This window comes from Cololabis saira, chromosome 2 (assembly GCF_033807715.1).
Source record: "Cololabis saira isolate AMF1-May2022 chromosome 2, fColSai1.1, whole genome shotgun sequence".
In the NCBI taxonomy this organism is placed as follows: domain Eukaryota; kingdom Metazoa; phylum Chordata; class Actinopteri; order Beloniformes; family Belonidae; genus Cololabis; species Cololabis saira.
The window spans coordinates 40,023,901-40,039,419 of record NC_084588.1 but is presented as its reverse complement, the minus strand read 5'-3'; the positions used below and the strand labels follow the sequence as shown (position 1 = coordinate 40,039,419).

The window sequence follows — 15,519 nt, the reverse complement described above, 5'->3', positions numbered from 1 at the left end:
GAGGGAGGGAGGAGGCGAGGTCAGAGGGGCCGAGGCTCAGGGAGGGGGGAGACAATCTGCGGCGGAGAAGGAGGAGGAGTAAGAGGGAGGTGAAGGGGTGTATGTGTGTTTGGAGCAGGTGGCAGAGAACATGAGTTGAGCTTGTCAGACGGTGTGTGACCAGGGTGGCTGACGAGGGGCAGAGTGTGGTAGATGTAATGAGGATGGCGGAGGGACGCTGGCGCAAAGTGATGATGACTTTTCTAAGTAGAAAGTGCAGGGAGAGTTCTGTTTTGTGAAGGTAACCCAAGTCACCGCGGCTGCCTGCCTTGCAGCATATTCTTTAGGTTTTTCTGTAGGTTTAACTCAGCTAACAGATTCAGGAGGGACTCTCTTGAGGGCATGGAGGGTGAGTGTGTCAGAAAAGGTCTAAGAAGATCATGAGCTCCAGCACTTCAGAAGATCCATCTGGCACTTTAGCTGTACATAAGTGGCCGACCTTTCACGGCGTGGCAGCAGGTGTACAGTAGACTCATCTTGACTAATCTTGTACGAGATTTGAACTAGACTGGTAAATATGTCGTTGTGGTGAAGAATGGCAACAGATACAATTGAAAATATAAATGGAAAATCACGGCACACCTTTAAACCAATTCAATCAGCCACTGCACTTTTTCCTCTTTTTTTTTTTTTTTTAAAGCATTTTTCTTTGTGTGATTGTTCGTGGAGAAAAAGTACCTCTCAAGCTCTTCTTTAAGGCTTTGAACAAGGGTCACATAGGTGTACAATATGTAGAAAGTATTAGTGGATGATGACTACCTGGAAATATGCATGATTGACATTGATGGCAAACTACAAAGAGGCAGAACCGGATACCTTGCTCAACAGTTTCCATGGATGGTGCAGTGACTTGGTCTAAATGCAACAAAGTGAGACTTGAATATATTTTTGACCAGGTTGTATGTTTCTCTTTTAATTTTATCATTGATATACATCTGTGTAAAACTTTCGAGTGATAAATAAAGACTTGGAATAGTGTTGTGTAAGGCAGTGAAGGGTCAGAGCCTCTTTCCCTGCAGTTCCTCAAATAGACCAGTGGCTACAGGAGAGATGAGGGGAGCAGCAGCGCATGCAGCAGGAATGTGTGCAGGGCTCAGTACCACCTGGCTTGTGGCGTGGACGAGCAAAACTCGCACATTTAAACTTTTTTTTTTTTAAGGAGAACATCTTTTTATTTAAAAATGAACATACGTGTGTTGATCATCAAAACACTTAAAAGAAAACACTGACAATTCCTTCAACTTTGATGCTCTTCGTCATCTTTTGTCTGCAAAAGCGAGAAGTGAGCAACTCAAATCAAGTCTGACGTAAGACTATATTACAAGGATGTGTATTTGCAGGGAAGTCCTGACACAAGATACTGATCCCAGCACAGAGGATGGCCGTAGCTCAGTTCATGAGGCAGCGGTGCCATCTAGTGAGAGCCTGCACAGACGTGGAAAATGAATGAGCAAATGTGACCTCATTCATAATTTGAGCTAGTGACAGAGCAGAAGATGGCACTCTCTTCTCAGAAAGCACTTAGGAATGCTTGCATAATTACTCATTTTAAGGAGTTTTATTACATTTAGTGAAATACAAATGACAAATGAAATAGCTTATATTTCACTTTATTCCTTTTTATATATATATAATTGTGATATGACATATAACATGTCATTTAAGTTAAACATTTGTTACAATATAATTTGTTAAAAACACTCTTAGTTACACTGAAGATAGAAAAGGAAAAATCTGGATTAATTTGTGTCGGCATATAAACACAATAAACAACCACCTTCACTTTCTACTTTAAAGTGGCACGAAGTGAGGTGTTCAGTCTCTATAAAGTCTCTTCAATTTACTTGTGATTGACATTTTTTGGCAAGGCAATTCAACACATACGTACATAAATGATGAGAGATGATGCTAATGATATAAAGTTACATCAGAACTAAAAATATGGACTAACAAGTCACAAAAATGTTCAAATGTAAAGTGATTCAAGTAAAAATGACTTTCATTTTTAAGTGGGAGGGAAAATACTATAAAGAAAAAGGACATCTAGGCTATGTTGTGATAAACATGTACATTTTCAAAACATGAATAAACTGAACAAAGTTCCTGCTGCCATACAATCCACACATTTTAATTAATAAATACAAGACTCTGAATTCACAGAAACCCAAAGTGACAGCAGTGCTACGCAGACAATATTGTGAGAGGATTTAGTGAGGGATCAATGCCAGAGTCGTTCTCCAGCACCGTCCTAATAAATCTTTCTTATGAGCCTCTGTCGAAACCGCCACCTTCAAACTGTGAACGACAAGAGTTTGCAGTCGGGGCATGTCAGTGGACTGGTACTAAAATCCCCCCCCGGCCCCTTTTGGATAAATCTGAGCAAAATTACCCACATATGCTAGTTCTTCATAACCGCAGTTAACATATACAAGGTTTTAGAGCTGTTTATAAAGTATCTAAGGCTCTCAAGTGGACATGCTGTGAACACATACCAATGCTCGGAGGAAAGAAATGATCATGTCACTGAGGTAAACAGCTATAAATAGTGTGTAATTAGCTCTGTTGTACATGTCAAAGGTCCAACAATGCTCTCTAGCTTTACAGACTCTGCCGGGAGGGCTTTGTTAAATGGCCCTCAGAGGGGTCACTTGTAAAGGTAATGGTGGATTCAGATAACTATTGGGAAAGCGGTGATCATGATGCAGGCCTACCACTCACTTTGATGACATCACTGTTTAAAACAAACCTCACACACACCAAGCTGCAGCAGCTGTCAGTCAAATCCCAACAACAAACTAAAATGCAAGTAGTTTAACCAGTCTCACTATGATAACAAGTCAGAGACCAATATCCCCGCTCACGTTGTTTTCATACACGTAGCACCCCCAGCTTTGATTTTTAGAGACTGACACTATATGTTTCATGCCGAAATGTGCAAACATTTGTCAAAATATATCACCACTGTGTTTAGTCCACAGTGGAAATACTTCATGTAGCTGCTTTCGTTTGTTTAGACTTTAAAAGAATGGTAAAAAAAGCTCTGCAAATAAGTTTCAAGTTTAAAAAACAAACTCAATATACAGGCAAATATATAAATATACATTTAGCAGTGCTGTAAGGTTCTTACGGGCCTGTTTTTGGTTTCGCTATAAACATCCTGACGTGACAGCAGACGGTGTTCCACGGCAGAGATTGCAGGAGGATGTCAGAGCCATCCCTCACGTTTACTTTCTTCGCTTGAACAGAATTTGGGCTTATTCGTACAACAAAAACAGATTTAAGTCACAGTTGGCTGCGAGCCTCCGTTGAGAAGAGCATCTGTCCTCATGTCTCTCTCTGGCTCTCACGCGGACTTCTTCTTGTTCTTTCTAGATACTTTCCAAACAGTTTCTAAGGACAAATGGTCCCAGCTTCAGCTCTCGAGTCTTCATGCTACATACTGTAGTCTTTTCAGTAGTGAAATAGAAAGGGAAAGTCTCATCAGGTGAGTTTTGTCACCAGTACATTTCCTGATTTCTCCCTTTTTTCTTAGCTATGGGTGCTCCTCATCCTTTCACTGAAGAGCGCGCTGCTGTTCTTCCTGCAGAAATGCCTGTTTCTCCATCAGTTTCCTGAACAGTCCCTGCCTGTTTCCCAGCAGCTCTGAGGGCGGGCCACACTCAGCAACACGACGCTGGTCCAGAACAGCGATGGCATCGGCATTCTTAATGGTGGACAGACGGTGGGCGATGATCACAACCGTCCTCCCTGTTGATGGAGTGAACGGAACAAGAAAAGACAGCAGATGGAGTGTTATGTGTTGGCTTAATTATGAATGTTACAGGTGATGTTAAAGGGGAAGACAGAAAAGGTTGTGAAAATCTACCTTCCATTAGACGCTCCAACGCCTCTTGAACAAGGAACTCATTCTCAGCATCCAGCGCGCTAAAAGAAAATAGCAGCGTCTCGAATCAGCACAGTGACATGAGATTTGTGCACCTATTCAAGTGAGATGTGTCGACATAGTCACAGTACTGCAAAAAAATAGTACTGATTTAACTCTAAACTGTTTCAGTCTCTCACCTGGTGGCTTCATCTAAGAGCAGGATTTTGGGATTCTGTGGGAAGAAAACACAGGCATTAAATCAGGTTTCACAGAAAGCGGAGGTGGCCCTTAAGTTACTGTATTCAAGCTATGTTTGGTTCATGCTTCAAAAGAAAAAGAGAACCGAGACTAGCTTGCCTTTTCTTTGAAATGGTCTTTCCTCATCAAAGTGACAGAAGGAGAAGTAGAGATGGGTGAATGACATGCAGTAAAGGACGGTGGGGTTGGACTTACGTATGCAAACATATGTGGCAACACTAAACATGACCTTTTAAAGCTACTGTTGTCGCTCAGCGATTGGAGGAATTAGATAGAAAAACTACACCAGGTCGATCTAATAAGGTAGTGAGTACCTGATAGAAAAAGGGGACCTAACCTAACCTGGCAGGGGACTGCCTGTGCCCCCTGGGGCGGGTTGGGTGGGTCATGTTCGAAATAAAGACTTTTGAATTGAATTGAATTGATCAAATACAGCAGATGTGAGGTAAAGATGACTGCTCCGAGCGGAGTTGTGCTTTGCATTCAGTGTAGGGCTGGGCGATATGGACCAAAAGTCATATCTCGATATTTTCTAGCTGAATGGCGATACTCGATATATATCAATATTTTTTCTGTGCCATAATTGGGGTTTCCCCCCAAAGCATTATAGCATAGCATCTCTGTTAGCTTCATTTTTTTCTGAGGCAAACCCTTAAAAAAACTGTCAGTTTTAATACAAAGCCTCGTGCCAAATGTCACACAGGTTCCTTTATTAACAGAGGTCTGCACAATATCAAAATGTATAAAACAAATGAAATAAAAATAAACTGCCTGCATATATAGAATAAAAATGCTTCTTGAATAAAATAAAACAAATATCCCTTTCCTGCATAACAATTAAATTAAAATACACTGTGCAATTAATACAATGTAGACAGTAACAGGCAGACTTTTCCACTGAGGTTGACATTTGTGCAAATAACAAAACATTTGTGCAAATCTCAAATAAAACATTCAAGTCAATTTGTCACAAAATAAGCTATATCAAAATCATAATTTTTTTTTTTTTTTTTTTAAATCGATATAAACGATATTGTCTCGTACCATATCGCGTTTGAAAATATATCGATATATATTAAAATCTCGATATATCGCCCAGCCCTAATTCAGTGTGTGTATGAAAACAGCCTTCCTGCTGTGCTCACCTTGAGGAGAGCTCTGGCTATAGCTATCCTCTGCTTCTGACCACCTGAGGAAAAAGACACAGGATCATCAGTCACAAAAACACCTTGAGGTGAAATCTGAAAATGCAACATTAAACAACTCCAAAGTCAGTCAGTAACACATCCATGGCCTTGATGGGTAAGAAATGCTTTTAAAGTTTAATTAAAAGTTTAACTTATTATTAAGTTATCTACTTGAAAACCTTTATAACTCATCCCAAAACTGCCTTCAGTCCCATCAGCTTTGCTGCAGCTAATGGAAAGTTGAGCACTGTGAAGCAAAACGGATGTTGCGGCCAACACTTTGCTGCCTCAGTTCCTCACCTGACAGCAGCACTCCCTTCTCCCCCACCACCGTGTCGAAGCCTTTGGGAAAGGCCTGGATGAAATCATAGGCGTTGGCCACTTTGGCTGCCCTGTAGATTTCCTCTGTCGTCACGGCATCGGAGTCCAAAGCACCGTAGGCTATATTGTCTCTGATGGAGCAGGAAAACAGCATTGGCTCCTGAAAAGAAAGAGAGGTGGAAAAGGGCTATCTTTACTCCAGTTTCAATATTATTTAGTCACCTGTAGTTAAAAGAAAATACAGACCAAGTGTCAGAAGGATGAATGATGATTGATTACCTGGCTGACAGTTCCAATGTGATTTCTGAGCCAGTAGGGATTCAGGTCCCTGATGTCATGACCATCTACAGTAATGATACCTAGAGGGGCCAAAACAAGCATTAACACACACTCATGTAGTTTTGTAGTCCGTCACAATCGAGGTTTTTTTTAGTTTGTCATAATAAGAATTTTTGTTTATAATAATAAGTAATTTATAATATAATAGTTTATAATAAGTAGTTTAATAAGTAATCAGTGGGAGGGGCATAGTTCTCTCACCAGCATCAGTGTCGTAGAGCCTGAGCAGGAGTGAGACGAGGGAAGACTTCCCTGAGCCGCTGGATCCCACCACAGCCATGATGTTACCGGCTGGGACCACGAGACGGAGGTTCTGGAAAATAGGAGCCTCCTTACGAGTAGGGTAGGCAAAGGAGACATCACAAAACTCCAGTTGGCCTTTCAGCTGGTCCAGAGGGAGGACCTGGCCCTCTGGGGACGTGTGGAGAAACGGGACACGATAAAACAGTTTAGTTCAACTCATGTGAATTTGAAATAAAACCAGTGAAGAAAATAAAGCTGACAAATTGATTATTTGATCACAAATGTTACATTTTTAAAGGTAATTTACCAAAAACAATGAATTATGTCACTTTCTATTAAAAATTTTGTTCCATAACAACACAGAAAACTGTCACTTTTTAACCAATCTGTCAATATTTTAAAATAGTCATATAGTCATATAAATTCTGACCATGAATATACTTGACAGTTGAAGTGTGTGTGTGTGTGTGTGTGTGTGTGTGTGTGTGTGTGTGTGAACTGACCATTTAATGGAAACTCTGGCTTTCTGTCCAACAGCTCCCAGAGTCTGGCTCCTGCTCCAAAACCCTTCATCAGCTCCGAGTAGAAGGAACTCAGACCTGCACCAAATGAAGTACAACACACCGTTAGCAATCACATCCAACACGGATAAAATAGTGTATATGCAAGTACGCTTAAGTCAGAAAACATGCGTGTGTGTCCGTGCAGACTGGGATACCTGCGATGCTGATGCCGACCCAGAACGTGTACATGAGGAACGATGAGAGCTCTCCCACGGTCATGTGCTGACTGGCCATCAGCAGGCCTCCTTTGTAGAGCACCGACAGGATCATGAGGTTTCCGCTGAGACCGGTCTGGAACACAGACACACATTTTATGTTATTGAATTACCGCAGCATCTGGTGGAAGTGCCGCACTGTGACCCAGTGCTGGTTATTACTCTAATTACAACATCACTGGGAACCTGCTGGACGGTCTCGGCGGTGGGTTTCGGTGCCAGGATCTCTCTGTGAACACCAGCAACTTACTAACTACAGTTCACTTAGCGTCAACACAGACACATCTGATAACTAAAAATTATGCACAAGAGAAAGTGTGTGGCAGGAGATGTGGTCCAAGAGAGCAGATAAAAGTCTAAAAACAGGTATTTCCCTCTACAATATGCATTCGTATTATAGTCAAGGGGCAATTTAGAAAAGAGCCTCCGTTAAGACTTTTGCTCACATGTCTGGGTAAAGTTTGACAACCTATTTTTTTTGTTAGAACAAATCTATAGAAGAAATTTTAGGGGTGTTGTCGTCTTAAATTTTTTTGCTGGTGACCACTAGAGGCCCTAGAATATTAAAGTTCTCAAGTCAGGCATATGGTTAGTTTTGGTTAACCTGTACAATTTGTATGCATAATTGTCAAGATTAAAACATTGTATATCTAAGGAAATAGATAAAACAATACTAAAAAAGCCTTTTTGAATCATATTGTAATATTTTAGCCAATATTGGATACAAAATATCACTTTTTTATAGATGTTTTTGACACAGAATTTCATAGAAAATGTGTTTATTCACACTTAACAACAGAAAACATCTTAACATATGTGGGTCCATTATTCCTCCTAGGGGTTCCTTCTAACAAAAAAATAAGGTTGTCAAACGTTACCCAGAAGCGTGAGCATAGTTATCAATCTTAGGGTTTGCCCCCTGACTATTACAGGGTTACCAGATGCTTTAAAAACTGAAACCACACAATTAGATTTCAGCAGTTTCGCTATCCTAAAAAGGAGGAATTGGAAAATATTTTTTTAAATAAAAAAACATTCATTCTTAGAGTAGTGTGACCTTGTGACAAAACCAGAAAGCAGAAGCCTACGTGCAACACAGCATTAGCTAACTGGATTTACATCACACAACACACACTTACCACTCCAAAGAAACCCGCTCTTATTAACGCTTCCTTTTGAGCCAGGCTGAGGACAACGTCTGTTTTCCGCGCGTACGCGTCCACTTCAGCCATCTCCTTCCCAAAGGCCCTGACCGTCCGCATGTTGCTGATTCGCTCCTCCGCCAGCTGCAAACACAGTTTAATTTGAGCTTGTTGTTGATTAAAACGGAAACCATTGAAGCAAAGTTACTGTCTGGAAGTGGTATTGAGTTACCATGGGGGGAAACGCAGCATTTATATCATATGCACATACTGTAAAAACGAGGGCTCGGTGTACAGTACAGCCTCACTAACAAATGGCATTTTGAGCTAAAATAAAATCACTTCATGTCAAAAACAGATTTCCCCCTATTTAGAGCATGTCTCACTAGTCTTTCTCAGCCAGCGTATTTACCTGTGTGGCTTGCGCGAGAGCGTCCTGTGTTCGCTTTGAGATGGAACGAAGGTATCTGCCATAAATGACGGCGAGAATGGCCATAGGTGGAACGATCAGCAACACAAAACTTGCTAGACTAGGAGAAACGTAGAACTGGAGGAAGAGAGAGGAAGAGAGAAGAGAATAGAGCATCAGCAATAATTCAGTCAGAGAACTCTATTGAATTATGGAAAACAATTAGCAGATCTATTTTCAGGAGAAGGTAAATAGATGATGATACAGAGACGATTACTCCTGTCTCAAATAATTGTACTGCACTATTAATTTTGTCAGGCCTAACTAAAATATCCACAGTAACCAAATAGAAGAGAAAAAACAATTTGTCGGTACTGCAAACATTATTGTAATTCATTATTAAACAGTAAAACTGACATGCCCCTGTAATAATCCACTTTGTGCATTACTACAGAATGTAACAGCTCTCACTAAGCCAGACTTATCTGGGATGCAACCCCGGTGACTTTACTGTAAGAACCAAACATAAATCTACGTGCAGAAGCTCATCTGCTCGTTGTTCCATGAGATAAGAAGGACATATCAGCAAATGTAAATGAATAATAGTTGTTCTCGTTAAACCATATGTGTCACTCCCTTATTGTTTATCACACCAGTGTGACACATGCTTACTGTAATTATTTCCGTTTTACTTCTCTTAATGCCCATGGCATCTGGGAAAGGTCTCATTTCCTTGTACAGAAAGAGAAAGCAAACTGCTTGTTGTTGAGCATACTCTGTGTTTAAGAGCTTTAACGTTTCAGGCTTTACAATCATGTAAGGTGGAACTAAGAAATACAAAGACAAAAATAGAAACTTTTTGTTTTGTAAGCACCAGCAACACCCACGAAGGTGTGGAAGTCCCTCAACATAATCTGCCAACTTCCTTCTATCAAGAAAATGTTCTGGTAAACCTGTTCCACCAGTTTTATCAGATTTACTACAATATGACCATAATCCAGTAACGTAGAAGGAAACCCAGCTCATATATCGTATACAGGAAGAACAGAATGTAAAGCTGCTCATAAAGGAAGCCAAGACATTAACTTCTACTTCCTCGTAGCGAGCAACACAAAACTAACTACACATGCATTCACCCTTCGTCTGTTGTTACCAGACTGAAAAAGAAAAAATAATCATTTATAAATGGCTGCAATCCAAATATTTACAGCGGCTTTCATCATCTATGCAAATGTGTCCCTTCATAAGTGATGTCTGTTGTCGTGAGTGGTCACAGCGGGCCCTCACCATCATGGTGACGCCAGCAGCTGCCTGGGCGACGGCTCTCAGCCCGTCTGACAGGTTGTCTGTGATGGAGCGGCCCACCACGGCCGTGTCGGCCGACAGCCGGTTGATGAGCTCGCCGGTCCTGTTTTTGTCAAAGAATGCCACCTCCTGTCTGAGGATGGAGGAAAAGACAGAGGCACGGAGATTACGGACAATCTGTTGGCCTGAGGAGAGAAGAGAGGAGACTCAAGTGAGGAAATAGACACTAATTCAAAGGGTTTGATTGCCAGGTGATAAATCTGTCCATGAAGTTATTTAATTATAAATAAAATAAATCTTGTTTACAAGCTTGGTTTAGGCAGGTGATTGACTGTGGACAACCCCCACCCTACACATTAGCTGAAAAACCTTAAAATCTTTCTAACAAGCCAAATTATATCAACTTTGTTTAATCTGTACACTAACACTAAGATTGCCAGGCGACCAGCTGAGGTCTCAGGAAGTCCCTGCACCTGCACAAATTTAGTACAGCACGTACGTTTCCCCCAGAGACACAGCTTGTAGTTACGTAGATAAACACAGAAAATGCCCTGTTTTACTAATTGTTCAGTTTCTTTTTAATGGGGAAAGGTTGGCTCTTTGACCTACTAAGATAAATGCTTTGTAACCTTAGCTTCATACTTAACAGGTGGGTTTTCCTTTAGTGTGTTACACCTATTTGAAAGAGCATGAATTGGTGTGAGACACCCTTACTGTCCGTGGCTTCTCGTCTCACCTGAGGCCTGCATGATATAGACCCTGGCAGCGTTGGCTGCCCCGCCAAACAGGAAGACACCCGTCAGCATCATACACAATGACGTCAGAGAGGCTGTCATTGTCTCTGTGTCTGACCCAGTGGTGTAAATGGTGTCTATCACTCTGCCCAGGAAGAAGGGAGCCGACATGGTCACTGCACTCGAGACAGTCAGGAACCCAATGGCAGCTGGGGGAGGGTTAAAAAGAGAAGCACCCAAAGAGATGTCACATTCAAAGGCAATTGGTGTTATACCTAACTGATCATACAGTTTGTGCAGTTTTATATTCACATCAGCGGCAACTATGGGTCGGGGTTGCTGTTCAAACCTGAAAACTACGTTAACAGAAATCTCCAGCAGCATGGTGATGTTTATCAAGCGATGCACAAGATTTCTCCAATTTCTTTTTTAGATTTGGTGTCTCCAAACTTTCAGAGCAAGTTTTGGCAAGTTTGGCAAGCCAATCTAAACAAAGCCAAAGAAAAAGTGAGGAATATGGCTGGCCATTTATTTGTAAAAAGTGAGATCTGGTGAGATAAATGTATACACAACTTACCAGCCAAAATGAGAATTTTAGGGGCTTGCTAAAAATACCAAAAGCAGAACAAAACTCTCAGGCACAATAAGTAACATCTGATGTAATTCTATGTATTTAACGTAACTACAACTAACAGAAATTGACGTTTTTCTTATGCAGTAAAAACAGCAAAAATGAGCTTCTATATGATAACAAAGGAATGGAGAGGGGTAATCATGAGCACATCATCTAAGAAGTATATATATATATATATATATATATATATATATATATATATTAGGGGTGTGACGATACGGGTAACTCACGATTCAATACTGTGGCGATATGTGGCCCACGATAACGATAATATCACGATAGCTACGATATTTGGTTTATTGTAAGAAATTTCATCTACGATATATGTGACTGAATAAGAAAAAATATCCATAAAAAGGAAAACATCTGTAGTTATGCATTTATTCAATGCCAAAATGTCATACAATGTAAAAAGAAAGTGCATTTGTATAGCCCCTCACTGCCTCCTAGGCTTGTAAATGTAAACACTGTACAGCTGGACAAATTAAAGTGCATGAACATTCATAAGATGTTTTATATAAACCAGGGCAGTGCACTGCTTTGTTTCTGATACTGAAAAGTTAGTAAGCAACTAAATTTTGCATAGTACTATCACTGCCTCCTTGTCCTGTAAATGTAAACTCTGTACAGCTAGACAAATTGAAGTGCATGAACAATAGTGCGGTGACAACCACGTAAATCCATTACGTGTGTTGTAATAAAATATCGATATTTGCCTTCAGTTTATTGATTATTTATTGCGACAGAGAGCGCAACAATATATTGCAATATCGATTTTTTCCCCCCACCACTAATTATATACTGTATATATATATATATATATATATATATATATATATATATATATATATATATATATATATATACACACACATCCTACCTGCTTTTTTTTTGCACTGTTTCTTTTCTCTAAATCTACTGTATATACTGCTCATATTTCTGTAATTATACATATTTTATATATATTTTTATTTTTTACTTTTTAGTCTCTCTTTACCCCTCCCCTGCATGTGTGTGTTAAGTGTACTGCTGCCAACAAAATAAGTTTCCCCACTGAGGGAGAAAATAAAGGATTATCTTATATATATATATATATATATATATATATATATATATATATATATATATATATATATATATATATATACACACACACATATATGTGTATATGTATATATATATATATATATATATATATATATATATATATATATATATATATATATATATATATTATATGTGTATGTATAGATATATATTATATATATATATATATATATATATATATATATATATATATATATATATATATATATATATATATATATATATATATATATATAATAGGCACAAACTGAAACTGTATCGACTTAAGTGGATTGGGTTATGGGATCATTAAATCTGAACCTTTCTGAGTACAGTCAACCTTTAATTTGACTTCAGGCCACAATTAAACCTGTGGATCTTTAATGATGAAGCAATTTTAGCAGTAGAGTATCTAATAAATAAGCTCCATGGGGTGCTGGAGTAGGATCAATGGTGTACCTGTCAGTCTCCATCTCTCCGGGTGAGCCAGTCGCAGGATCCTCTTCACATCCTCCGGGGGGACCGGGGTCCGGGCTTTCTCCGAGCCCGCGGAGGAGCTGCTGCTGCACAGGGCGACAGGTGTGAGCGTGGCCGTGGGTGTGCGGGAGAAGAGGAGCGGCCTGCGGGACAGCACCGGGGGCAGCACCGGGGACCCGGGGGGCTGCAGCCGGGACAGCAGCCGGACATCCTGCCTCCTCCTCCGGGCAGCCGAGCACCTGGGTCGCTGCTGCAGCCACAACAACCGGGATCCACACAACTGCAGCCTGTGCGTGCAGTTGGATATGCGAATTAAAAGCAGCATCGTCCGAGACACTGAAGACCTGATACTGGAACAATTTGACTTTTAAAAAGTAAAAAAAAAGTGTTTTCTAGCATCCACTCTGCAGAGTCTGGTCCAATAAGTCCACTCGGATGAACATGTTTGTGTCCCAATGGCTAGATCCACACACCATGTCCTCAAATAGTCCAGCCGAGGAGCTTGTCGGCGACACAGTGGGGATTTTACACCGTTATTGCACACTTTTATCTGCTTATGGCAGCCGCCTCAGCACAGTTTATCTCTTATCTGCTGCAGGAGCGGCTCACAACACCCTGCTGTCACTGTCAGGGGCGGCCGGGCCGCGGCTGCAGCTCCTACCGCGGAAACACCAGCTCCCCCAGGCAACATGTGTCCAAATAAACACCCCTGACTTCAGCGGGAAGCAGCAAAAGCAGGGTTAAGAGAAAAGGTGACCCTTGTTTAGTTCCCGTGTTCTGCACGGACGACTCCTCCGCTGCTGCGACGCGTCACTGGCTGACGACACGAGGGAATTTACCAGGCAAAACCAAACACACCCAGATTACAGACGCGCTGTTTCGTAAATGTCTGGATGCATAATAAAACAGCGCTTTTTAGGTTGAATTTACCAAATAACAACTCAATGAGTTTATTCAAATCATAGTAAACACAATGAATTGCAATAATTACACATATTTGCAATAGGAATTTGTTTTTATTTTATTATTTATAATTATTTTTTTATTATTTTTTTATTATTTATAATTATATTATGGCACCGCACTTTCTATTTTTTTATTTTAATTTAAATTTTTTATCTTTTATTTTTATTTTAACCTTTTGCTTTTATTTTTATCTTTATTTTAAATTTTCTTATATTTTCATTTTTATATGGTTGTTTGGCTTTTCAAAGGGAATTTGTTTTTATTGTATTATTTATAATTATTTTTTATTATTTATAATTATTTTATGGCACCGCACTTTCTATTTTTTTATTTTAATTTAAATTTTTTATCTTTTATTTTTATTTTAACCTTTTACATTTATTTTTATCTTTATTTTGAATTTTCTTATATTTTCATCTTTATATGGTTGTTTGGCTTTTCAAAAGGAATTTGTTTTTATTGTATTATTTATAATTATTTTGTATTATTTATAATTATTTTATGGCACCGCACTTTCTATTTTGTTATTTTAATTTACATTTTTTATCTTTTATTTTAACCTTTTGCTTTTATTTTTATTTTTATCTTTATTTTTAATGTTCTTATATTTTCATCTTTATATGGTTGTTTGGCTTTTGGGGTGTTTGATTTGTAAATGAAAGTGTTGTGTGTGTGACATGTGGATATGTCAATTTCCCCAAGGGAACCTTCCAAAGGGATTAATAAAGTCGTCTGAATCTAAATCTGAATCTGAATTACTGTGTATAATCAATGTCAAAGGATAAGAACCTGAATAATGTATATTTTTTATGATACTGTACATAATGAACATTCCAAGACTTTAATACAATTATAAATATTCAAGAATCCTAAGAATAAGGAGATGTACAGCAGATGTTAACTACTATACCACCATGAGAAGCATATTGGCTTCTTGTTTGTACTTTTCGATACGGCAAAAGCTTTTTGAAATCCATTTTCTGTCCTCTTTAGGGGGCATCTCTGCAGACCCCTCACACCCAGGACAATATGATACATTAATATTAATTAATATAATTAATATTAATATTATAATATTAATATTAAGGTTAATATAATACATCCATGCCCAGGACACAGTCTGTTTGAACTCCTACAGAGCACTGTAGCCAAAACCTCCAGACACAAGGATAGTTTCTCCCCCAAGCTGTTGCTCTGATGGACTCTCAGAGTTATCAACCACTGTGCAATAATAATAATAATAATAATGATAATAATAATAATAACCTCAATAATATGCTGTAACAATGCACCTTTCATTAACCATGTCTACCTCATACTGCTGCACCTTTCACTTAAAAAAAAAAGTGTTAATAAGAGTCATTTGTCTATTTACTGTACAGTGAGCGAAACAACCAGAGTCAAATTCCCCCTGTCTGGCATGTTCAAACTTGGCCAATAAACCTGATTCTGATTCTGATTCTTTAACAGCCCAACTGTTTTTGTGGAAAATTTTACATTGATAGCCCCTTCACATCATATTCAAATGAAAAGTAAAAAGTTGACATTTTTGTGTAAAAAATGACTGCAGTATAAAAATGCATTTAATGAGCAAAATAAATTCGAAATAGATATGATAATCATTATCCAGAATTTGAAAAGTAAATGTGTGGCTACCACAGGTGGGCTGGTGGATTACATCGACGCTCGACTACCTGTGCCTGGCCAGCAGGGTGAAAGTTGAGAGTTCACCTCAC

The 15,519-nt window shown here is 39.2% G+C and overlaps 1 protein-coding gene across 1 annotated transcript; it reads right to left on the bottom strand.

Annotated features, from left to right (window-relative positions):
* Positions 1 to 1,578: 1,578 nt before the first annotated feature.
* abcb10 (ATP-binding cassette, sub-family B (MDR/TAP), member 10) lies at positions 1,579 to 13,621 on the bottom strand. Its single transcript, XM_061745437.1, has 14 exons — positions 12,800 to 13,621; positions 10,623 to 10,829; positions 9,869 to 10,071; positions 8,585 to 8,719; positions 8,170 to 8,316; positions 6,971 to 7,106; positions 6,756 to 6,851; positions 6,211 to 6,420; positions 5,950 to 6,029; positions 5,650 to 5,830; positions 5,308 to 5,351; positions 4,102 to 4,136; positions 3,905 to 3,963; positions 1,579 to 3,786 (listed from the first exon to the last, which is right to left on the bottom strand). The coding sequence occupies exons 1-14, from the start codon at positions 13,140 to 13,142 to the stop codon at positions 3,593 to 3,595; spliced, it is 2,070 nt and encodes a 689-aa protein (XP_061601421.1). The 5' UTR covers positions 13,143 to 13,621; the 3' UTR covers positions 1,579 to 3,592.
* Positions 13,622 to 15,519: the final 1,898 nt, after the last annotated feature.

Excerpts from the sequence above, each read along its gene's own strand:
- abcb10 (XM_061745437.1), bottom strand. The coding sequence starts at position 13,142 with ATGCTGCTTTTAATTCGCATATCCAACTGCACGCACAGGCTGCAGTTG. Across the intron at positions 6,030-6,210 it reads GCTCTACGACACTGATGCTG|GTATCATTACTGTAGATGGT; the intron begins GTGAGAGAACTA and ends TGGCCCCTCTAG. Across the intron at positions 3,787-3,904 it reads GTTGGAGCGTCTAATGGAAG|GGAGGACGGTTGTGATCATC; the intron begins GTAGATTTTCAC and ends CTCCATCAACAG.